At 47.8% G+C, this 25,658-nt stretch overlaps 1 protein-coding gene across 5 annotated transcripts in view; it reads left to right on the top strand.

Moving 5' to 3' along the window:
- XXYLT1 (xyloside xylosyltransferase 1) overlaps positions 1 to 25,658 on the top strand; it is a 174,636-nt gene that overhangs the window by 69,680 nt on the left and 79,298 nt on the right. For all 5 annotated transcript variants that reach the window (XM_061166858.1, XM_061166863.1, XM_061166859.1 and 2 more), the window contains exon 3: positions 25,485 to 25,617. In XM_061166858.1, the coding sequence (XP_061022841.1) occupies positions 25,485 to 25,617 (133 nt within the window). The remainder of the gene's footprint in view (positions 1 to 25,484; positions 25,618 to 25,658) is intronic.

Below are 25,658 nucleotides of genomic sequence, written 5' to 3'. Positions count from 1 at the left end.
CAAACTTCTGGGACTCCTTCTATGCTGACCCTGACCAGCCAAGTCTCCAGGGTGGAAGTGGGGTCTCTGGTTACTGAGGGACTGTCTGTGCCACCCCCTGCCCCGGCTTCAGTGCAGATCTGGGGGTCTGGAGTTAGAAATGAATCTGTGTACGTCTGAACCAGACCCTCCCAGACATGCTGTGTGTTCCCCCTTCCCTCCGTGCACCTCTCCTGCTGCCCTCCTCCCTCTGCAAGGTCAAGAGTGCTCTCCCAGGGATCCCCAGAGTCCCAGATTGCTCCTTGGTGCTGCTCAGAGATCGCTGTCCCTCACCAGCAGCCCTGTCTCTCCACTTCACTCCTGTCCTGTTCTGTCCTCACCTGGGGCTGCCCTGTGTGAGGGAGGTGAAGTGGGAGGGAGGGAGAGTGAGGTGCCACATGGGGGCACAGCGTTCTCAGAGGTGCACACCAGTCACCAGCATGAAGGGTGCAAACACGGGACTTCCTGGGGCAGAAGCCACACAGGAAATCGTTGGTAATTGCGGCTTGCTCTGAAATTTGTCTCACATCTTCGGTACTCTGAGTGAAATTTGGGAAATCACCTTTTAGCGTTTCTGTCACAGGAAGGATGAAATCAGGTCCCCATTTATAAAGAAACTGCTTTCCTCTGGCTATGTCAGACTAGTTTGTTTCTATTTCTTGGGGTCGATTATCCATTTGTGACCTAATAGTATCCACTCTGGGGATTGGGTGTCATTACCATTTATCCACCCCCCCATCACCAACTCCCATGAGGATGCACATGCATGTGTGATTGCACACACACACACACACACACACAGAGATCTCTTTAACGAACTGATTCTTTGGCCAAGATTCAGGTTCAGTTTAAATAGGACGTGACTACAAACCAGTCCTTGAACTTCTCTATCCTTTTTCTGGTCAGACTATTGAATACTGCAGTTTTTAGCAGGCATAAGGGAGTAGCTGCGTTGGCTCAGAGAATTTCAGGGTTGGAAAAAACCAGAAGGTTTAATCCCTTCGTCAGTTCTTGAATCTCCCACATGGCATCCCCAGAGTGTGAAGTTGTCCAGTGCAGCCTGCTTGGACTCCTAATGACAGGGAGCTGCCGGCACTAGGAGCAGCCTCTTTCATCTTCAGACATGTTTTGGTTTTAGAAAGTTCTTTCTTACATTGTCCAAAACCTGCTTTTATCTGTTGGTGCTTATACCAACTCTTGACCTCAGTGAAGAAGCCTAGTTCCTTTCTTTTAGAAATTCAAAGGCGGCTTTCAATCAGGGGAAACAGCCCTGGTTTCCTCATGTGTTCCCCACAGGGAACATTTCTAGACTGCTCACAGTCCAGATGCCCGCTTCTGGGGGTGCTCCCGTTGGTCTCTGCCCCCCTCCAAATATGGGGCCCAGGTCGGAATACAGTTCTTCAGAAGTGGGCACTGGGAGAGGGGCAGATGCAAACAGGAGGAAGGAGCAAGGTGGTATTCTCATTCGCCTCTGTGGATGGAGCTGCGGGAGGTCTCCGTCTGTGGCTGCGTCCTGCTGGGGATGCAGTGCTCACAGACACAGCAGATCTCTGTATATCCCCTTCGTTGTGGTCGCCCCTGTACCAGAATAGAACCCCCAGATTTGAGAGCTGATAGTGAGACTTCCTGGGGAGAGCAGGGCAGGCTTCCTGAACTGGTCTAAGAATGACTTAAGAGAGTAGGGAAAGGAGACAGGTGTGGGGTTTTCTGATAGTTGTGGGTAAGTTGCAGTGAAGACTCTGCACAGGCCAGGACTGGTGTGGTTTGAACATCCCACCAGCATCAAAGGAAGGAGCCCCTGGGGTTACTTGTCCGCTTGTCCCAGTGTGGGGGCGGAAGGGGAAGATGAGGCTTGAGTGCTGTCCACACTGAAATATTGAAAAGTGGAGTCACACAACCATTCTTTGCTTCCTGACCTCGAGCCTGATGGGTCTGCTGCTCTACCTTCTGACAAGTCCTTGTGGAAATAGTTAACACAGTAAGTCTGCAGAGAGAATCCTGACCTCACGCCCTTGAGGACATCTTGCAGTCAAGGATCTCCTTCAGACCCTGTTACCTGGGCTGGGGATGGAAGGAGGGTGAGACACAGCACATACCCAACAGACACACGATGCCTTATTCATGCCATGAGCATACGGGAGAATTACATCAACAGATACTGTAAGGGAGCAAGTATTTCTGCACAGACATGAGGATGAGGGGTTTGACAGGGGGACACCTGCTCCAGCCTGAGGAAGGATCGGAACCTGAGGAGGTGGCACGGTGTCCCTGCTGTGCTGGAGAGGGGATGTCAGCAGTGAGGGGTTTGAGAGCCCCTTCCCACTGGTTCTGAGTAGCTGGCCATGTCCTACATCCTACATCATATTTCAGCAGAAAATGTAGGCATGTGTCCTGTGAGGTAAGGAGTGTTGCTATAGGAACGGTGACTTGCATCTCCTTACTGAGCTATCCACATTGTTAGTTCTAGCCCCAAACTTCTACCTTTTGCCTATTCAGAGTCTCTAGGGGGGCACAGGGGAGGTAGTGCATGCAGGCTCTGCTGGGAGACACAAACTAACATCACTCTCCCCCAGGTCTCCAGCCTCCTCAATGTCAGCTCTTTCCTGAACGTGAGGGACTGTGGAAGCCAAGGGGGCTTCACAGATGTGAGAAATTAATCAAGTGATACCAGTGTGTCAGAGAGCTGGTGCACGCTGATGGTTCACAGGCAAGGAAACCGCAATTGAAAGAGACACATGTACCCCAATGTTTATTGAAGCACTGTTTACAGAAGCTAGGATATGGAAGCAACCTAGATGTCCATCAGCAGAAGAATGGGAAAGGAGGTTGTGGTACATATACACAATGGAATATTACTCAGCTATAAAAAGGAATGCGTTTGACTCAGTCCTAATGAGATGGATGAAACTGGAGCCTATTACCCACTCCAGTGTTCTTGCCTGGAGAATCCCAGGGACGGGAGAGCCTGGTGGGCTGCCGTCTATGGGGTTGCACAGAGTCCAACATGACTGAAGCGACTTAGCAGCAGCAACAGCATACAGAGTGAAGTAAGTCAGAAAGAGAAACACCAATATAGTATATTACTGCATATATATGGAATTTAGAAAGATAGAAACGATGATCCTATAGGCAAGACAGCAAAAGAGACACAGAGGTAAAGAACAGACCTTTGGATTATGTGGGAGAAAACGTGAAAGTGAAAGTCACTCAGTGGTGTCCAACTCTTTGTGATCCCGTGGACTGTATAGTCTGTGGAATTCTCCAGGCCAGAATACTGGAGTGCAAAGTTGTTCCCGTCTACAGGAGATCTTGCCAACCCAGGGATCGAACCCAGTTTTCCTGCATTGCAGGTGGATTCTTTTCCAGCTGAGCCACCAAGGAAGCCCAGGTGAGATGATCTGAGAGAATAGCATTAGAAACATGTATATTACCATATGTAAAATAGATGACAGTGCAAGTCTGATGGATGATATGGGGCACTCAAAGCTGGTGGTGCTCTGGAACAACCTAGAGGGATAGGGTGGGGAGGGAAGAGGAAGGGGTGTTCAAGATGGGGGGACACATGTGCACCTGTGGCTGATTCATGTCGATGTATGGCCCAAACCACCACAATATTGTAAAGTAATTATCCTTCAATTAAGATGAATAAATTAATTTTTAAAAGAAGTCTTAGCACTGGCCCTGGAAATCCCTATCTGAATACCCACAGGTACAGCAAAGTCAACACGCAGCCCAATTTGTCTTCCTCTCCCCAAATTTGCCCTTCTGATCTTGGCAAATGATAGGTTGCCTGAGCCAGAAACAAAGGATTCATCTTAGATTCCCTTCCTTCCTTGTTCCCCCTTAGATTGTCACAAAGCCTCACCAGTTCTTCTTTATACTTCAGTCCTTCTCTCTCCTTTCTAGGTATTGAATGAGTTTACTTGTTTGACAATAGGCAAAATTATATGTACAATTTTCTTTTTTTCTTCCAGTTTTATTGAGATATAATTGGCACATAGCTCTACATTTAAGGTGCACAGCATCGTAATTTGACTTACATGCCTCATGAAATGCGTTACACATGCCTCTTGATGGCTTCTGCCCCCTTTTCCTGTCCACAGGGCTGGGGCTCAGTCAGTGCACACTGCCTGGCCATCCCACTTGTAAAAAATTTTAAATACTTTCATTCTGGTTGGTAAATTGACTCCCTTCCCTGCAAGACCCAGTGACACTGGCCTGTGGGCCTCCAGGATCCTGCTTCTGTGCTCAGCTGGCTTCCTTTCCCATTAGTTGGCTTTGCCTTGTGCTCTGTCAACCTGAGGCCCCTTTTCTTCCCAGTGAGGTCTTGCCACATGTCCTCTAAAGGTATGGGTTCAGTGTTACCTGCCGGGTGTCTCTCTGACCTTCTTCTCCCTAGCAGAATTCACTGTCCACCATTGTGGCCCTGACGACCCAGCCCTGCTGGCTTTGAGGACTGTTTTATAGTCACCCCCGTGAGACACAGAGCTCCTTAAGTGGATAGCTCTCTCCCAAGTGAATCTGGTTCTGGGAAGGTCTTATATTTCAAAATAGTGGTTGTTGAATGTGTCAAGTGCTGTGTTCAGTGCTAATGTTTGTAAACCCTCGTGGAGTCTACAATCACCCTGGAGGGGCTGACCCTAAATAAGTAAACAATTAAATGTATAATTGAAAATTGTACAAAAGTCCTAAGGGGACAGAGAACGGGGTGTATAGAGCAAGAGAGTTTAGGCCAATTCTTAGATTTAGTCTGCAGAGTTCCTTGGTCCAGGACCCTCCTCCTCAGCCCCTCATGGAGGGAAGTGAAAGGCTTGTCCTCTTTTGAAGATCTGGGGACTTATGATGGAAATGGGGAAGGGAGAATGAGCTCTTCCTGGCTGCTAGTGGCAAGGCTGTTTCTTGGATGCTCTGAGACTTGGTTTTTAAGAAGCTGATGGATAGGATGATCCACATGCATGCATGCTCAGTGTCTGACTCTTTGCAACCCCATGGATTGTAGCCTGCCAGGTTCCTCTGTCCATGGGATTCTCCAGGCAAGAGTACTAGAATGGGTTGCCATTTCCTCCTCCAGAGGATCTTCCCAACCCAGGGATTGAACCTCCATCTCCTGTATTGGCAGGTGACTTCTTTACCACTGAGCCACCTGGGAATCCCTGGGATGATCTACAGTCTGCATTAAAAAAAAAAATCACCAGAGCAGCGTCCATGTGACCTGGGTCTTCTTTGTGCCATGGGTTTCCTGTCCTTCTGCCAAGCTGGGTGACTCTGCCCCCTGCAAAGTGGGAAAGTCAAAGGCTGTGTCGACAGCATCCCTGCTGACACGGGTTCTGTGGTCCATTCCCCACCTGTGGACTACACCACGAGAGTGACACCTGGTCCCTTTCCTTCAGGGGAGGGCGGTCGTGGCCTCTGATATATGATAGGAGTGCCTCTGTGGCTGGAGCTGGTGCTCCCTGGCCGGCGAGTGAGTGCTCAGTGGGGAGGGGCAGTGCTGCCCCCTTTAAACTGTGTTTCCCTGGAGTCCATATGAGCCTGTGTTGTTTGACTGCCATGGTGAGGTGGTGGAGGAAGGTAACTGGGAGAAATGGGAAGCTCACTGGATATTTGAAAACCAGACAGAAAGTGAAAGAACGTTGAAATGATGCTTTTAATCATAGGGAATATGGAATCCAGCTAATAAAATACAGTTTTGTGTCAGGTCTTAGGCACATATTGAGGGTGCCTTGGGAGATGGTCTTTGGCCGGCTCTCATAAACTTCAGTGTTGCTTAGCGTTGGGAGCCCCTGAGGTCAGCTGCCTCCCTGGTGTGTGTGCTGTGATGCTGCTTGTAGGGTGAGAGCCCATGGGGGCCTGAGGGGTTCTGCAGCTGAGGAAGTGGACTCCACCTCTGCGAGGCAGAGCACATATGACTGATATCCTGTGAGTGACACCAGCTTCCCGGCCTCTCGGGAAACTGCAGGGTCTGGTCTGTGCTGTCAGGACTGCGGCCTGACGCTCACAGACTGTGTCCAGCTCCCTGGGGCCTCTGGTGACCGCCCCCACCCCCCCACCTTCCATCCAGCAGCAGTGGAGAGCAGGGCAGTGAGTGGCTTGGGTAGCTCTCCTTCTGTTCTTGAAGTTTCCCCATCTCTGGAGTCAGTCGGGATGGGCTTAGAGAGGTTTGATCAGGTGAGAGGCAGTTGACTTTGGCCTGGCTGCAGAGAGTACCCATGTCTTACCTCCCTTTGGAATGCTTCCTTTGAAGCCCCGGGTCTTTGTGGCCTCAGGTGGCTGTGTGTGGCCCGCCTACTCACTGACTGTGTGCTGTGACCCCATCAGGCAGTTGAGAGCAGAGAAGTGTTTTTTTCAGGAGACTCATGTGACTTCTTGGTGCCCAGTGGGGAGTTTGGGGCTCACAGCCCCAGGTAAAGAGACCTCAACTTTGCTCCCCACCAAACTGGGTGAGCCCAGCCGGCCAGTCCCAGAGAAGCTTAAATTCATGTGTCCGCAGCAGCACACCATTCTGAGCTGTGACTTTAAAGCAGAGACGTCTCTCTACCTCTTGCCTCTGCCTTTTAACTGTCTCCCTCCCCAGTCTGGCTTGGGAATGCCAAGCCTTCTGCAGGCCTGATCTTATTAGTCTTGTGCTCGGTAACTTCTCTGGTTTCCTGTCAAGACCTGGCACTGGAATCTTCCACGAAGTGTCCCCAGACTGCCTTTCCAGCCTCATCTTCCGCCATGCCCCTCATACATCCTTTACTCCAGGCAAACTGTCTCGCTTTCTGCTCCCTCAGCAAGCCTTCTAGGCTTTCATGTCCCTGTCTTTGCTGTTGCTGGTCTCTCCTTCTCTAATGCCTGTTCCCACATAGACAGACTCTGCTTTGTATCTGCCTTTCAAAGTCTGTTGTGGACTGGACTATATCCCCTCAAATTCCTTAGCCTCCAATGTGATGGTATTTGGAGATGGGGCTGTTGGGAGTCATTAGGGTTAAATGAGGTTATAAGGGTGGTCCTGGCCTCCTGATTGGATTGATGTTTTATCAAGAGGGAGCCCCAGCAGAGCACTGTCACTTTGAGTGAGCCTGAAGGAAAGGCCCTGTGAATTCACAGAGAGAAGGCGGCATCTGCTATTTGGGATGAGAGTTGTTGTCAGAAACTGAATCTGCTGCCACCTTGATCATGGCCTCCAGCCTCTGGAACTGAGAAAGTCAGCGTCCATGGTTTAGGCCTCCTTGGCATTTGTTTAGACAGCTGGAGCAGATGAAGTCAACCTGCCTCCCTCCCCGCTGCAAACACCATCTCTCTCCAAAGCAGCCTCCTCACTGCACCCACAGCCCTGCTTCTCCCTCCCTGGACACTTGGCTCAGGCTTCCTGGGATCCTTATTTTTGTTAATTAATTTCCACCACTAGTATGTCAGCAGTTTGAGTGTAGGGACCTTGTTTTGCTTATCCAAATCAGAGTGCCAGGTATTATATGTTTAGTCAGTTAATAATTGAATGAATTAATACACAAGGACACTTACCCCTACTCCTTGCCAGTTGGCTGTTAGACTGCAGAGAGTCCATTTGTGGCTGCTTTTCAGGTATTTCTGGTGTTAGTGATCATTTAATCTGATCCCTCCAGGGTATTAACATATGGAAGGTAGAGGGGACTCATGATGTCATTTTCCCACCCTCATTATGCCTTGGTCTGCCTGAATGTGCCGCTTTTCTCAGCTCAGTTGTAGAGAGAAAAGGAGCTGTTGTGATAGCACAGAGGAGAACCAGGCCAGGGTCAGACCCAGCCCACCATGACAAGGAGAGAGAGAGCGCATGTCCCTAAGCCTTCCTGGCTTTGTCTTCTCCAGCAATAGGCGCCGAGTCCTCTGTCTCCACTCCAGCCTCACAGAGGCTAGGCGATGAAGTGGGTCCCTCGTGGGCGGAGGCGGTGGGATACATCTTTCAAGTTAAGCTGCTGGGAGCACAGCCCAGAGAGCCAGGGTGCCCAAGTGGCATGTCCAGTTAGGTACCAGGACAGCCGCGTGGGGACAGAGCCACAGAGAGGAGCCAAGTCTACTGAGCGGTGCTTAGTCACTCAGTCATGTACGACTCTTCGTGACTCCATGGACTGTAGCCCACCAGGCTCCTCTGTCTATGGGATTCTCAAGGCAAGAATACTGGAGTGGGTGGCCATTGCCTTCTGCAGGGGCTGTTGTCAAATCCAGCTGCCTCGATGCCCTGCCTGAAGCCCCTCGTGGGTTTGGTAGCTGCCTTGCACTTTGGCCACGGCTGTTACACTTCCCTTTCCTTACGTTACTCAAATGTGCTAAAGGCGTTCGCTGAGTTTTCACTTGTGCTCCCTTTGCCTTCTCTTCCCCCAGATCATTGCATTTCCATTTCCCCATCTTGCAGGTCTCAGCTCAAGTGCTGCTTGTTCCAACAGCTCTCTCTGCGCCCCCTGTTTCAGGCCCCCCCCCCCCAGTGTCATGTTGCCCCGTCCCTGGGTTTCACCCCCACAGCCCCTCCTGCTGTCTGAAGTCATCCTGTGCAGACTGACAGTGACCCCAGAAGCAGGGCCCTGGCCTCCCGTTTCCCTGCTGTGTCTGCAGTGGGGAGAAGTGCCTGGCATATAGCAGGGGATAATATTTGTTGACCCATCGAAAGGATGCGAGGTGTTTGTCGTGAACGGGGAGGTGTCTGGTGTCCTAGAACTGTGTGCAGGGGGCGCTGGCTGCGTGTGCCGCTGGAGGGGCGGTCCCTCGGTGGGGCTGCTATGGCACTGCCCCTGGGCCTGGAGGGAGTGCTCAGCTATACTCATGCCAGGAAGTGCCTAGAGATCAGCTTCTTAGGGGAGCCTTTTCCCTCCTGAGTGCTTTGCTGCTAGCAATATTGAGTTTCCATTTTTATGACAGCATCTGAAGCCTCTTATTAGATGCAGAAGGAAAATTTGCTGCAGGTCCAGATTTTTCTTTCAAAAAAGAGAAAGCTCTGTCCTTGATTAGAAACCTCACAGCTTTGCCTGCGCTCAAAGTGCTTTTGACAGTCAGGAAGACCCTAAAGTTGTAGAGACTTTGTTTATACTCGAGGAGTTTCAGTTACCAAGCATCATGACTGTACTTCAGATATAAGTGGAGGTGTAAGTATTTTAAAAAGAAGTAAGACTTGCCCTGGCTTCCACAGAAAAGGAACATTCTTTTTTTCTTGGTATGTGTTTGCTGTTTTTGTGACCACACAGTCACGCCTGGCATTATAGTTGAAAAATCATTTGGAAATAGTTTTAAGATTGTTCAACTCTTCCCTCACTAATAGTTACCAGACTTTTTACCTGGACGTTCATCACTGGGGACTTGAATAATGTCACAGCTAACTGTTAGATGAATTGCTCAGGGGGAACTTCATCTCCTAATGCTGGACTGGAATATCCATAAGGTACATTTGCCCAGACCCAGCATTCCAGGAGCCAGACCATAAACACTGACCTCTGGATAGGGGAGAAAAGGGGCAGACCATCACCTCCCTGCTTAATGAGAGCAGTACAGGTTTAGAGAACAGGCCAGCCTCCAATCACTGGACACCCTCATGCCAAGAAAAGGTTAAAATGTCATATATTTCCATAGGAATGCCGAACTTTTTCCTTGTTGCAAGCATTCAGGAAATTAAACCACAAGAAAGGCCAAGTTGAATTTCTAATCCACCCCAAACAATGAAATTTGAAGTGTGGGTTTATGGTTGGAAAGTGACTGGGTAAAAATAGCACCAACTGACTCAACACATCAGCCTCCTCAGGCTCCCAGAGCTTTGGATGCATGTGAACTCTGCTCACAGACGCCCGTGTGGTTGAGCTGGCCTTCCTTTGGGCAGCCGGCGGCCCAAGAACTCACTGCCTCTTTTTTCACCTGCTGCCTGTGTGCCCTGCTTTCTCCATACTCAATTCCAGAAGCTTCCAGTCCAGGCTCACCAGAGTCTTTTGGTGGACATGACTCTGAGGGACACCCCCTGGTTGCCTTTGGTGTTGGGTTTGGATGGTTTCTGTGTTTGGGGCTGTGGCATCTTATTGCCTTCAGCCATCACTGTCCACCGGAGGTTTACATAGTTGCTCACCTGATGCGGGTAGGGAGAATTGCTCTGCCTCGGGTCACATCTCCCTTGCCTGAACTTTCCTGTTTGTGCTCTCCCATCCTCATGTATCGTATAGCCGATCTTTTGGGGATTCCTCTAGGCCTAGAGCTTTAAGAATGCAATTTGGCCTCTGAGAGGCTCATCCCAATAGACCTGAGGGTTTTTCTAAGTTGCTCAGATTCCTAAAGCACCTGCCATTTGTCTGGAACTTCCAAGATGTCCTTGGCAAGAGGAGATGGGGAAAATATAGCATAAATGCAATTAGATAAATAACAGGAATGGCTTCCCAGATGGCTTAGCCATAAAGAATCCACCTGCCAGTGCAGGAGACGAGGGTTTGATCCCTGGGTCAGGAAGATCCCCTGGAGAAGGAAATGGCAACCTATTCCAGTATTCTTGCCTGGGAAATCCCACGGACAGAGCAGCCTGGTGGGCTATAGTCCATAGGGTCGCAAAAGAGTCGAATATAACCTGGCAACTAATAAGTAATAGGAAAAAGGAACCAGATGAGAGTAACTCCTAGCTTATTGTCTGCTTTTTCTTTTTTAAAAACATGTATTTGGAAACCCAGGAAACCACCTTATGGTGAAGTAGGAGAAAGGTAGAAGTTTCTAGAAGGACTTGTCTTAGGAAAAACAGTATAAAAATGAGTAACTCTGGCTACTTTAAGAAGACTCTGAAAGAACCTGGTATGTGTGCTGAGTTGCTTCAGTCATGTCCAACTCTTTTGCGATCCTATGGATTATAGCCCACCAGGCTCCTCTGTCCATGGGATTCTCCAGGCAAGAACACTAGCGTTGCCATGCCCACCTCCAGGAGATCTTCCTGACCCAGGGATCGGACTAGTGTTTCTTACCTGGATTGGCAGGCAGGTTCTTTATCACTAGCACCTGGGAAGCTTGAGGTCATGGCAAAATGCCTTAAATCTGATTGACTTTGCCAGAAAATGGGTATTTTCTGTGAGGTAGTTAATTAGTCCCTTTAGAAATATTTTTAATTTAAAAGCAATACATGTCCATTTTGAAAAGATGGAGAAGTATTTAAAAAATACACATTTTCTTCTAGTTGCATATGTGTGTATGCACACACATAAATGTATAATATAAATATGTATTTGGCATACTGATTATGTATTATGATTACAATATCATATATATTAATATATTTATTTTGTCATTACAAATATATATATGGGAGGATATTTAGAGTATCATAAAGAAAATTTAAAATAATTTGTAATTCACTATGGGGTGAGGGAATGTAATTGCTTGTCCCCAAAGATGACTTCCTAAGGAGCCACCCCTCCCAGCCTTCACACCTGTGAGCCGTCCCCTCTCCTGGAATTTGGGCAGGAGCCACCCCTCCCAGGCTTCACACCTGTGAGCAGTCCCCTCTCCTGGAATTTGGGCAGGAGCCACCCCTCCCAGGCTTCACACCTGTGAGCAGTCCCCTCTCCTGGAATCTGGGCAGGCTCAGCGGCTTGTTTCTGGTGGACAGGACACAGTGGAAGTGATGCAGCCTGACTTCTGGGGCTCGGTCACCAGGAGCTCTGTGCAGTTTCAGCCTTGGTCTCTTGGGACACTGGTTCTTGGCAAGCTCCCTTTTGGAATCCAGCTGCCCTGCTGGGAGATGCCAGAACCCCAGAGGGAGCCCACATGAAAGTGCTCTGGTTGACAGCCCCTGCTGAGCTCTTTGCTGACAGCCAGCGTTGACTGCTAGCAATATGTGCGATGTGGCCATCCAGCCCAGCTGAGCCTTCGGAAGCCTGCAGCCTCGGCTGCAGTTTCCTGGTGTCCCCACAGGAGACACCAGGTGAGGGCTGCCCAGCTGAGCCCAGATGACCAACAGAACCATGGGGGAGGATCCTACACTGTTTTCAGCCACTAAGTTTCGGGGTGGTTGGTCATGTAGCTACAGATAACTAGCATAGCTGGTTTCAAAGTAAACAGGTTTAAAGGGAGCATGATGTGGCCAAAGAACTTAGATTCTAAGGCCCGGAAGGCCTGATGTCCTGCTCTGTCACTCTCTAAGGTCAACTTTTGACCTAAGGCAAGTTGTTTCCATTTGTTAAATGGAAATTGGGAGATAAAAGTATTCCAATGTCTGACACTTAGTAAGTACTAAGTGTTAATTTCCATATGGTTGTATTGAATAGTCATGGAGAATGGTGATAAGGGAACATTGGAAACAGCAGTGGCAGCAGCAGAGAATATATAATGAAAACGCTTCTATATTTACATTTTTTTTGCAGCTGTGAACAATGTCATTCGTTTCTGAACCTCTTCACACTTAACATAGTGCTGGGTGCACAGAGTGACTTTATGACTTGCTCGACATGGCTGAGGCAGGGCTGAGGTCAGCACAGTGAGGAGGGGCTTCCATGCTTACTCATATCTATGCTATTATGAGGATAAGCAGCGGGGCTGTGAGTGAGGGGAAAGGCCACTTCTGTACAGAATTGCAAGGAGGCAGGGCTGGGAGGGTCTGAAATAGTAGCTTCTCCAGTGTTCTTGTCTTTACAGTCTGGGAAAACTGACGTCCAGAGGGCAGGTGGCTTGTCCAAGGCTGGACACAGTGGCAGAGTCAGGCCAGTGAGCCAGGGCTCTAACTCAGGGCCCTGTCTACTCACACTTACCCAGAGTTACTCCATCCACATTTCATTAAATAAGGCAGAGCACACTGCATTTTTAAAAACAGGGGATCCAAATGAACATCACCAATAATGTGACAAATTGTGCCTCCTGGTATGATGGAGTGAGAAGAAACCAGTATGACTTTCGTGCTATTCCTAACAAAGATGAATAACCTGAATCTAATCAGAAGGAAACATCAGTAAACCCAAATTTAGGAAGATTTTACTAAATAATTGGCCTGTGCTCCTCAAATTTTCATAGGTCCTGGAGGCCAAGGAAAGACTGAGAAACTATTTCATATTGAAGAGATGTGATACCCAAATGCCATTCTGTGCCAGAAATTTTGTTTTTGGTTTTGGACAATTGACAAGTTTTGAATGGGACTGTAGATTAAAAGGTAGTGATGTATTAATTTCCTGGGTTTAATGGTTGTACTCTTATGATGAGAGTGTCCTTGCTTTATAGGAAGTACCTGCTGAAATATTTAGAGGTTAAATCTTTCTTTTTGCTTTCATCTGCAATGATGTCAATTTGGCATTATATTTTATATCTTTAATTTAAAATTAAAGCAAGTAATTTTATTAAAAACCAAAAACTAAATTGATTAAATTAAAGTTAAAGAAATGAATCAGTGCTTAAATACAATTTGGTAGATATTTTCAGTTGTTGGATCTGTGATGGGAACAAGTTACGAAAAGGATTTCAAAAACCTTTTACTCTTTTAGAAAGAAAAATAGGGTTTTTTCCCCTCTTGTTTCAAAAGGTAAGAAGGTGGGTAGATCTTCACCTGCCTCAGAGAGGTATTTCTGGATTCATAAAGTGTAGAAACTGATTTGTTTCCCTTGCAGGTTGCCATGATGTAGATTTCTGGACCCAAGGGATGTTGTGTGGGTCCTCTCTTTCCTCGACTCCTGTATGGTCCCAGGGAGAAGTCAGGCATGCGCCCGAGAAGTTGGCTCTTCTCTTCCTGATCCACTTACCCTCCTCGTGTAAGCATTTCGGTGGTGCCCCTCACTCTCCTTCAGGTCCTCCTGCTGTATCAGCTAGAGGAGGAGGCTGAAGGAGACCTGTGGCCTTGAGTCTGAGGTTGGCGGTGGGCTACATGACCCCATTTGAGAAGGATGAGTCTGCTGGGTGAAAGGGACTCAGACAGTTCAGCCCCAGAAAAGACTGATGAATCTATTGTTCACACCAGGAAGAACAGCTGCCAAAATACAGAAGCCTTCTCATTAGTGAACTGAAAGAAGTGGCCAAGGTGCTGGAACCTTGAAAGCAAAACTGCCTGTGCTTGCTTAGGTGTTGCTCAGAGACTTGTAGGTCAGCATTGTGCTCTAGCACACAGCCAGGCAGCGTGCAGAAAATGTGCCCTGATTGTCAGAATGGAACATGGAGCCACCAGAAACTGTATTAGGAGATGTCAACTTCTTGCCCACAGATCTCCCGTGGGTGTTATAGAGACAGTTTTGGGGTGTGCTCCAGCTCACTGGGGCCTGGCTATGTCTGGCTTGGCTCACCTCACTAGTGACCATTCCAGGTTTAGGAGAGATATACTGGGGCAAGGAGCCAGGCAGGGGGAAAGTGTGAGGCAGGCGATGAAGGACAGGAATCCTGCATGATGACTGACCTGGACTGGCAGATACAGATCTCAGTGGTAGGCCAGCTTGGAACAGCTGTCCAACGAGGACTGCTTTCTACTGCTGCCATCCCCAAGGGTCTGTGAGAAAAAGCCTACTTGCAAAGAGCAGAGACCAGGCATGGTCACAGAGTTGGTGAACAAAGTCAGAATGTGGTCCTGCCCTCAACAGGAAGGAGAGCTTACAGGCTTGGAGACAAGAAACAAGGTCAGTAGCAGATACCAGAGAGCGATAGGCTGTGGGGAGGCCAACAGGGACCAGGGACCTCCATACCATAGAAATGAAAGAAGGGGGGAGGGTTGGGCGGATAGTCTGCTATTCTGCTTTCCAAATCTAAAATTCAATTTCCCCTGCGTATTGAACTTCATAAAGAAGTGCGTGAGCTATAATTTCATATTGGCAAGAGAAGTGAGAAGAAAATTGAGGCCGGATGTTTTATGTGTTGTCTTCTATATATGTCCCTAAAGTTTTTCAGCTGAGTTGAAAATAAATTCTGGCCCATCCTAAAGGATATGATTTATACCAAGTCACTGAAGGTGCTCAGGCTGGAGACACATGTTGCACTGTTGCTGAAGCAAAAACCATGTCTCTTCATAATACTCTGTTTTGTCCACAAAATAGGAGCTGATAGTTGTAAAAAATGTTATGGCTGAGCCGTAGCTAACACTCTATGCTTAATTTTGAGAAGGGTGAATAGGGCTAGAAGAAAGAATTTGCTGTATAGTTAATACATAAAACTGACTGTGGTCATTAATTTCAACCTCTTGGCCCCAAAGCCTTTCACCAGAGCTGCTAACAGGTCATATAAATCACTCTTATGAGCTCTATTTCCTTTCCCTTCCCCTCTTCCCTCAGGGGAGGGGGCTGGCCACTGATGTGGAAGCATCGCTTAGCCCCAGGGACTTCTGAGTGAGCAGACCTGAGCACTGCTGCATCCTGGCTTCCAGGGACTGAAGGCTGGGGAATGTGGGGCTGAAGGGCAAGCATTGGACTTCAGAACTTCCTTTCAACTTATTTTGTGGCATGAAACCTCTTTTTTCTGAAACTTCTCCATTGGTCCTTGCTCAGTAAAGGGGAACCCCAAGAGTCTTCAAGTTCCTTGAGGGTGGGGTGGGGATGGTTTGAGGGAGGTGGCTGTGGGAAGCGGGAAACCCCTTCTTGGCCCATGGGAAACCTCGTGTCTGCCAAGATGCTCTGGAGCTGTTTGGTATTTTCACTCTTGATATGGTGGCATGTCTTGTTTTTAAAGATAACAGAATTTGAAAAAGGGCTTCAGAGATGTCTGAAGGCTTTTCTCAGAAACCTGTGTGAGGCAAATCTGTGCTTGCTTTCAATTCTGACGCTTCTTTGCTAGATCATCCTAGTCAAGTCGCCAAAGTTCTCTGAGCCTCAGCATCCTCACTTGAAGATGGGAGGTCCTGATACCCACCAGGTAGAGCAGAGTGGAGGTTCGCGAGCTGAGTTGTAAAGTTCGTGTGCTGGTTGTAAAGCCCCAGCACGGGCCTGGCACAGGCCTCCCGAGGGAGGGAGGGAGTATTTGGCTGACCAGGCTGGAGGAGCCCCAGCAATCTGAGCCTTTGGCCCCTTGGCATGTTCCACTGTGTTTCTTTGTGCCAGCTATGCCCATAGTGAGCCAGCTGTCCTGCAGCTGGGCCCTGCATGGCACAGCGGATGGAAAAGAAGCTCTGCAGGGTGGGTAAAAACCCTGCTGGGAGGGAACCCAAGTTCCCTGTTGGGTGTGAGAACCACCCCAGCCTGTTCCACCCTCAGGCCCCCTCAGGGACACAGCTGGGTCTGTGCAACATGACGGCAGGCCCTCCATCAAGTATGGCCTGACACCCTCCAGCGAAAGAAGCTGGGTTGGTGTGGCTGGTGTGGCACTTGCAGACTTTCTCCTCCCCTCCCTGGTCAGGAGCCTCTTACCCTTGGAGGAAGTGTCCATCCCTTTCAGCTGCCCTTTCACCCCTGCAGGACAGAGGTGCTGCTGAGCAGCAGTTAACAAGCTCCAGAGGATGATAAAGCAGGTGGCAAATTGTTGCAATCTTGCCAAGCAGACAATGAGAAAGGGCCCCCTTCCAGAGCAGCTGCTTCCGGGTCCTCAGCTCATGACGCCCTGCATAGCTTGGGGTTGTCATAACTTCCCTTCCTCCCTGAACCCCCTCCCGGTTAGTGGAAAGCTTGGGCTGATGTTCTGAGGTGAAAGCCCTCTGCTGTGTTATAAATCTTTATCTCTGGGAAAGCTCTGATGCTCTTTCAGAGCTTTCAGAAAGGGAGAGAAGGCACTTGCATGGTTCATCTATCTGCCCAGGAAAAGGCCTGTCTGCTGCCCAGGATGGGGGCCAGTGCTTACATAACTAAGCACATCTTATCTCTTCAGCATTTCCTGACCTCTGTTATTTTGTATGTGTTAAGATGTGTCTATTGTATCTGGGGATAGGAGAAGGGAGGGGAGAGGAAAGGAGGTTTTTTTTTAAAAATCCTTTTGTTTGTTTGGGGCTATCCTTAATTACTCACCCTGGGTTGTAATTCCATCCCTGGTCAGATGACGTGCCTTGTGGCCGGTTTAATTGGAGGCTGATGCTGATCTGTCCCAAGCCAGGTTCCAGTGGGAAATGTTGACTTGGGAACCTCCCAGCTGGTTTTAAGGCCGTGGATGTTGCCTTCTGCAGGGCACTTGTGCCGAGGAATTGACCCTACTGTTCAGCCAGGCTGGCGCTCAGGGCCTCCGACACAGAAGCAGGGGTGGACCTCCTGAACCCCAAGAACAACAATCGGAACCTCCTCAGTGCCGGCCAGGGCCAGGGTGGTGTGGTAATGGGGATTAGAAGGTCTTGGAAGCACATTTTGAGCCAGCACTTGGGATCTTGTCTTTCCTTTTCCAGCTTGTTAGAACCGAGTGGTACCACTCTGTTAGCCTGTAACTGGATCATGAGAGGGTGAGGCGAGCAGACCTGTCCCCTTGTGAAGATGGCACCACACTGTTTACTTTATCCTCTGGACTTGAGGCTCAAGAGGAAGTGTCTTAGACCAGAAAGCCACCCAGGTTCTGAGCATCTTTGCCCAGTTTGAGTTGACATTTTCAGTGGATCCTGTCTTGTGATCACACGTTCATCAGTCCTGTGTGATCACTGTAGGCAGCAGTTCTTCCGTTTCCTGGAGTGGCCCAGGCCAGTTCGCTGGGGCTGTCATCCTCATGGCCACCAGCATTTAAAGCTTCAGCTGCTGAGCCATCATTTACAGAGAGGCCTGGGCCACCAGCCTCAGGGAGCTGAACTCACCTGAGGAGGACGACCAGCCACAAGCCTGTTCCTAGAACACAAGGTGCTCACACAGGCCCCTTTGTAACACTCAAGCCAGGCCTCCTTCTACCTGAGAACATGACCTAGGCACACACTGACACTTCAGTTTTTGTGATTTAAACACGTAGTAAGTCTGAGGGGCTGGTTGGAATGCCCCTCAGCTAATTGGATGTCTCAGCAAACACGTTCCCAGGCATGCACAGGTGTGATTGGAACAGAGGATGCTAGGCATGGAGCAGACAGTGTTGGACTGCTGGTTGCTGTGTCTCCTACACCAGGCACTGAGTTTAGTCGGCTCCTAAATGCTGAGTCAGGTTCCCGCCCCCCTTTGAATTTAACATAGCTCAAGGTGTGTTTTTAGAGGAATGTAAAGATTTGTTTGCAAGGAAGGTACAGAATCTGCCTGTAACGCAGGAGACCGAGGTTTAATCCCTGAGTCAGGAGGATCCCCTGGAGAAGGAAAAGGCAACCCACTCCAGTATTCTTGCCTGGGAAATCCCATGGACAGAGGAGCCTGGTGAGCTACAGTCCATGGGGTCTCAAGAGTCAGACATGACTTAGCAACTAAAAAGATTTGTTTAAATCCATTCCTGATGTTAATGTGAGAATATAGAGAGCTATTTTCCCATTCCCACAAGTTGACTACAAACTGTGGGGGTCATAGAAATCTCTTTTCTTTCTTTGGCTACTACTTATTTATCTTCAGGTTTATATTTTCATGGGATAATATGCAAATCCTTCATGAGCTAATTGTGTAGGGTGTCTGGTGAGTCTTGTATATAACCTTCTGGGCCATTACACAGTGACTTCTGCTCCCTAGGAGTTCATGGCTTGTGCTGGGAGTGGGGGGAGGGGGGCTAGTTAACATGAGAGCATCAGTTAGGGAGTCAGAAGACCTGAGTTCTGAGATCAGCTTTGCCACTTCGTTGGACTATGTGATCCCTGGCAGGTCCTTTGTCTTCTTTGGTCCTCACCTTCTCCATCTGTACAATGGCCTCAGTTATTATTGGGCTTTCTTTTCAAATCTGTTATCCTAGATTATTCTGTCCTCTACCTTTTTGCTGTCTTCTCATGGAATTCTGACATGGTGGACATCCAACCAGCCTTAGATACTAGCCATTCTTTTGCATTTTGTAGATGACTAGTCCTTCTTTGGGGCTTCCCTGATAACTCAGTGGTAAAAAATCTGCCTGCCAAAGCAGGAGACATGGGTTCTATCCCTGGGTCAGGAAGACCCCCTGAAGGAGGAAATGGCAATCCACTCCAGTATTCTTTTTTTTTTTTTTCCATTTATTTTTATTAGTTGGAGGTTAATTACTTTACAATATTGTAGTGGTTTTTGCCATACAGTGACATGAATCAGCCATGGATTTACATGTGTTCCCCATCCCGATCCCCCCTCCTGCCTCCCTCCCTATCCCATCCCTCTGGGTCTTCCCAGTACATCAGCCCTGAGCACTTGTCTCATGCATCCAACCTGGGCTGGTGATCTGTTTCACCCTTGATAGTATACTTGTTTCAGTGCTATTCTCTCATAATATCCCACCCTCGCCTTCTCCCAGAGTCCCCAAGTCTGTTCTGTACATCTGTGTCTCTTTTTCTGTTTTGCATATAGGGATATCGTTGCCATCTTTTAAAATTCCATATATATGCATTAGTATACTGTATTGGTCTTTATCTTTCTGGCTTACTTCACTCTGTATAATGGGCTCCAGTTTCATCCATCTCATTAGAACTGATTCAAATGAATTCTTTTTAATGGCTGAGTAATAATATTCCATTGTGTATATGTACCATAGCTTCCTTATCCATTCGTCTGCATCTAGGTTGCTTCCATGTCCTGGCAATTAGAAAAAGTGTTGCGATGAACATTGGGGTGCACATGTCTCTTTCAGATCTGGTCCAATGCACAGAGGAGCCTGATGGGCTACAGTTCGTGGGGTCATAAAGAGTCGGACATGACTTAGTGACTAAACAACAACAGTCTTCCTTTTTCTTAGGCATCCTCCCCCATGCTTTATAGATTTCATCTCCTCTTTGCTTTGGGGGCAATTATCTCATTCATTTATACCTTACATTTCAGTGGTCCTGCTGCTGTCATCACAGCTATCCTCCAACCAGCATCTTCTCAGGGCCATCAATGTGGTTGCTACTTCCATGTATCACCCTACTTTCATCCTCAGCACAACTTTCAACATTATGTGTAAAACTTTCTGGATGTAATTCCCATAGAGAGATGACTATATCAAGTACCAGAGAAACAGCCCTTTAAAAAAATCAAATCTCATCCTAATGAATTCCAGCATTCCTGGTAAGCATCTTCCTCTTTTCAGCAGTGACATTTACAACTTGGCATCTTACTTCACATTTGCATAAAAGGACAACTGCCTGGACAGATGCCTGCATGATAGAGCAGGCTGTTCTCAGGGAGCAATCGATCTCCTTGAATAGAAGGGCGTGTCCTCCTGCCTCAATCTGAAAGGTGACAACCAGGTTAGCCTTTCACATTGGTGTTAAGGGGTCACTTCATGCTGGCACTGCTATCTCTTTCCTTCCTAATCAAGTAACCTCATGTGGTGAAGGCCCTCTTGAAAGAAGTGTTCCCAAAGCAATCTATAGATTCAGTGTAATCCCTATCAAGATACCAACTGTATTTTTCAGAGAACTGGAACAAATAATTTCACAATTTGTATGGAAATACAAAAAACCTCAAATAGCCAAAGCAATCTTGAGAAAGAAAGAATCAACCTGCCTGACTTCAGTCTCTACTATAAAGCCACAGTCATCAAGACAGTGTGGTACTGGCACAAAGACAGAAATATAGATCAATGGAACAAAATAGAAAGCCCAGAGATAAATCCACGCACCTATGGACACCTTATCTTTGACAAAGGAGGCAAGAATATACAATGGAGAAAAGACAATCTCTTTTGCAAGTGGTGCTGGGAAAACTGGTCAACCACTTGTAAAAGAATGAAACTAGAACACTTTCTAACACCGTACACAAAAATAAACTCAAAATGGATTAAAGATCTAAATGTAAGACCAGAAACTATAAAACTGCTAGAGGAAAACATAGGCAAAACACTCTCTGACATAAACCACAGCAGGATCCTCTATGACCCACCTCCTGGAATATTGGAAATAAAAGCAAAAATAAACAAATGGGACCTAATTAAAATTAAAAGCTTTTGCACAACAAAGGAAACTATAAGCAAGGTGAAAAGACAGCCTTCAGAATGGGAGAAAATAATAGCAAATGAAGCCACAGACAAAGAATTAATCTCAAAAATATACAAGCAACTCCTGCACTTCAATTCCAGAAAAATAAAAGACCCAATCAAAAAGTGGGCCAAAGAACTAAACAGACATTTCTCCAAAGAAGACATACAGATGGCTAACAAACACATGAAAAGATGCTCAACATCACTCATTATCAGAGAAATGCAAGTCAAAACCACAATGAGGTACCATTACTCACCAATCAGAATGGCTGCTATCCAAAAGTCTATAAGCAATAAATGCTGGAGAGGGTGTGGAGAAAAGGGAACCCTCTTACACTGTTGGTGGGAATGCAAACTAGTGCAGCCACTATGGAGAACAGTGTGGAGCTTCCTTAAAAAACTGGAAATAGATCTGCCATATGACCCAGCAATCCCGCTGCTGGGCATACACACTGAGGAAACCAGAATTGAAAGAGACATGTGTACCCCAATGTTCATCCCAGCACTGTTTATAATAGCCAGGACATGGAAGCAACCTAGACGCCCATCAGCAGATGAATGGATAAGAAAGTTGTGGTACATATACACAATGGAATATTACTCAGCCATTAAAAAGAATACATTTGAATCAGTTCTAATGAGGTGGATGAAACTGGAGCCTATTATACAGAGTGAAGTAAGTCAGAAAGAAAAACATCAGTACAGTATACCAACGCATATATATGAAATTTAGAAAGATGGTAATGATAACCCTGTATGCAGACAGCAAGAGAGACACAGATGTACTGAACAGTCTTTGGACTCTGTGGGAGAGGGCGAGGGCGGGATGATATGGGAGAATGGCATTGAAACATGTAAATTATCACATGTGAAACGAATCGCCAGTCCAGGTTCAGTGCATGATACAGGATGCTCGGGGCTGGTGCACTGGGATGACCCAGAGGGATGGGATGGGGAGGGAGGTGGGAGGGGCGTTCAGGATGGGGAACACATGTACACCCATGTCGGATTCAAGTTAAGGTATGGCAAAACCAATACAATATTGTAAAGTAAAGTAAATTAATGAATTAATTAAAAAAAAAAGAGGATGGTTGGATAAAAAAAAAAAAAAGAAGTGTTCCAATTTTAAGCAAACCCTTCCTGAAAGGTGCCTTACCAAGGAGGAGTTACAAAATATATTAAAGCATCTCAAATTCATACATCTTCTGGCTGTGTGAGATCTTTCCAAGTTCACTCTTAGTCATTCCTTGAAGGACTGGGAAGGTGCTCAGATTTATTGAGGGGTGTATTAAGACAAGGCCAGGACTCTGCCCAAGTGCAGGAACTGGGTCTCCTCAAGAGATATCTCATGTCCTTGAGCTCTGCCCTCTGCCCGGGGCCTGTCCAGACAGGCCAGGGAAGGAGGCATTCCGGCTGCTTTGGGCAGATTAAGTGGGATTTAGATGATCTTGAAAAACCAGGGAGTACACACAGCACATGGTAGGCTTTCAAGGAAGAATGACTGATTGACAGACTGAACGGCCCCTCTATCAGGAATTTCTTTATAGTGAACTACTTTTATGTAGATGACATCCACATAGTTCCCATTTGGCCAGGCTGTCACTCTGCTTTTTGTCTGTCAAGGTCTTTGGCATTTCTGTGTGCTCTCAGCCCCTGTGTGGGTAGCACTGGAGCCCAAATCTGCCTCCCTGGAACTCCTCTCTCCTCAGAGCAGAATCAGGGGCTACTGGGAAGAGTGTGCTGGGCTTTCAAGTCAAGCCAACCTAGGTTCAGATCCCAGCTCTGACATTTGTTGGTTGAAAGACTTGGGCTATTGTTTTTAACCTTTAAAAGCAAAGACATCAATTTGGTGACAACAGTCCGTATAGTCAAAGCTATGGTTTTTCCGGTAGTCACGTATGGATGTGAGAGTTGGACCATAAAGAAGGCTGATCGCTGAAGAATTGATGCTTTCGAATTGTGGTGCTAGAGAAGACTCTTCAAGAGTCCCTTGGACTGCAAGGAGGTCAAACCAGTCAATCCTAAAGGAAATCAACTCTGAATATACATTGGAAGAACTGGTGCTGAAGCTGAAGCTCTAATACTTGAGCCACACGATGCAAAGAGCCGACTCATTGGAAAAGACCCTGATGCTGGACAAGACTGAGGGGAGAAGAAGGGAGCTGCAGAGGATGAGATGGTTGGATAGCATCACTGACTCAATGGACACGAATTTGAGCAACCTCTGGGAGATAGTGAAGGACAGGGGAGCCTGCCATGCTGCAGTCCACAGGGTCACAAAGAGTCAGATACCACTTAGCAACTGAACTATAACAAGAAGCCTCTGGTCCTTCATCTAAACGTGGGAATAACTCCACTTACGTTGGGTGGTTTTGAGAACTAAAACTATCGCCTATGTAATAATACTAGACACTCAGAAACCACTCAGAGAAAGCGTTCTTTTGTGGCCATCACTCATATTATTGGAAGTCTTCTAGGGCCATGAGAATGAGAGTTCCTTTTCTTTCACAGCCCTGAGGATGCCACAAAACTAGCACCAGACATCTGTGAGGTCTCTCACCTCCTCCTCCCATGATACTGTGCTTTCTCTTCTTGGATGATGGTGCTCCCCTGCCCCTGTCTCATGAGGGCTCTGCTCTGTCTTGTGAAAGAGCTGCCTGAGACCTTGAGTGAGGGAACTCAGGGCGCAGGGGATGCACCAGTAGACAGGTGAGAAGTGGCTGGAGCGGGTGTGTGTGGTGGGGCTGCCCATCATGATGTCTTGATGGTTGCTACTCACACCTGGACATTCTCTCCTGGGATACAGTGTCTTTCCTGAGGGTCACCATCAGCTTCCTCCCCTCTGTTGTCCAGGGCCACCTCTGAGAGCAGCAGGTGCCCCAAGACTCTGTCCTGTGGCCTCTCTTGTCCGTCCTGGTTTAGAGCAGCTTCTCAGGAGGCAGCCACATCACCATAAATGCTTCCTGCCCTCCAGGCTGCAGGCTCATCACCCTTCCCACAAGGGCTTCCTGCCCTCCAGGACCCTTCCCAGCCTCTAGGTGGTGGTTATTGTGATTGCTGTGTTTAGTGCAGGATGCAACAGTTTTGCTCACATTTATGCGAGTGTGGGCAGTGTGAAGGAAAGCTGGCCGCTGGGTCCACACTGGCCTGGGGCCCATTCTCCTCCACCCACTTCCCACAGGGGCCCGAGAAGCAGTCCATTGCCCTCTGGCCTGGGCAGCTAGATGCACACCTACTTTTTTCCGAAGACTCACATGGGATGTCAACTAAGGTTTTGTTTCTGTGTCACAAAGGAAAATAGAACAGGGACTACTGAATCAGCTTTTCTTGAATCATAATCTGTGATTTCTCCATAAACTAGATAATGGTTGTTGAATTCCACAGCTGTTCCTGAGCATTTACTGAATGCTAAGCCCTGCACTATGAGTGGATGGAGGCTGAGATGCCAAAGATGGGGTCCCTGTCTTTAGGGAGCCTCTGTGGGTTGTGGGTCCTGACAGCACCATGCTCTGCATCTGGGCTGGCGAAGGGCTGGGAGAGAGATGAGGTGGGTGCCTGGTGTTCTTACTAAAAGTCTTCCTTGACTGCCTCGAGCTCTAGCAAGTTCCCTCCTCTCCAGACCCTGGCTTCCTGTGGCATCTACAGCCCGGGTGATGTTCCCCATCTGTTATCTAGTCTTCTCGGCATCACAGCCTCACCAGGCATGTCATATCATATGCACTTTAGCAAATGAAACAACTGAAGTTTAGAGCAGTGAAATAATTCGCCCAGGATCACAGAGTTAATCGGCAGCAGAACTGGAATCTGCTCTCACGTGGTCTGATGCCCAGGCCAGGGCTTCCCTTAGGACGGAGTCCTTACTCTCCATCATCACTTGACCCTGAGAGGCCCCTCTTCCATGTCATGTCAGCACTAGGTACCCTTTCTCTGTTTTTGTGTCCTTCCCTGAGGGCAGGGCCCAGTCAGCCTGGTGTCTGATCCCCTGCTGACAGTACCAGCGCAGACACTCCGATAGGCCCATTGGATGAAGGATGGAGAATGAACTCAGCACCTCTCTCCTCCCTTCTCGCTCCTCAGTCATCTGGAGGCAACGGAAGCAAACAGCTTTTATGAGCCACGTGTCTGTCTAATTATAGCTGAGTTAGTCTTTCAGACAGTGGATTAAAAACATAACAGTATCTGAGGTCTTTTAGCTGGTTCTCTCTGGGTCAGCATCCTAACCCTGCATATATCTAGATTTGCAGAAATAATAATAAAAAGCTGAAGCAACAATGACTTATGGGTCATTTACTACCTGTACTGCAGAGAGAAGCACCAAAATAGCCATGTAAACTAGAGAATTTGGTCGCCTAGTTTTATAGTGTATATCTGCAACCAGAAGGGAAGCTATGAGGCAGTTGTCTTCTGTGAAGGCTTCTAGGAAGTCTGGGGTTGCCGGTAGATGAAGGGCCTTTGTTTCTGGTGGTGTCATTGCATTATTTGGTGATAGCAAGAATAATCCAGTACACTTTCTGCACCTTTCACTTCATTCTCTGTCAATGACTGAGCCTCCCGGGAGGTATGTCTCTGTCTCATTGTTGTATTGTTCTTTTCTCCAGAGATCCTGCGGATAATTCAGCTGGACCTAGACCTCAAGTACAAGACCAACATCCGGGAATTGTTTGAGGAGTTCGACAACTTCCTGCCAGGCGCCATCATTGGCATAGCACGGGAGATGCAGCCAGTGTACAGGTACGTGGGAGCAGCTGGCCTGCGGCCTCCAGGAACCCTCT

This window comes from Dama dama, chromosome 19, assembly GCF_033118175.1.
Source record: "Dama dama isolate Ldn47 chromosome 19, ASM3311817v1, whole genome shotgun sequence".
Taxonomy (NCBI): Eukaryota; Metazoa; Chordata; class Mammalia; order Artiodactyla; family Cervidae; genus Dama; species Dama dama.
The sequence above is the reverse complement of the archived record's forward strand: the minus strand, read 5'-3'. Positions and strand labels throughout refer to the sequence as shown.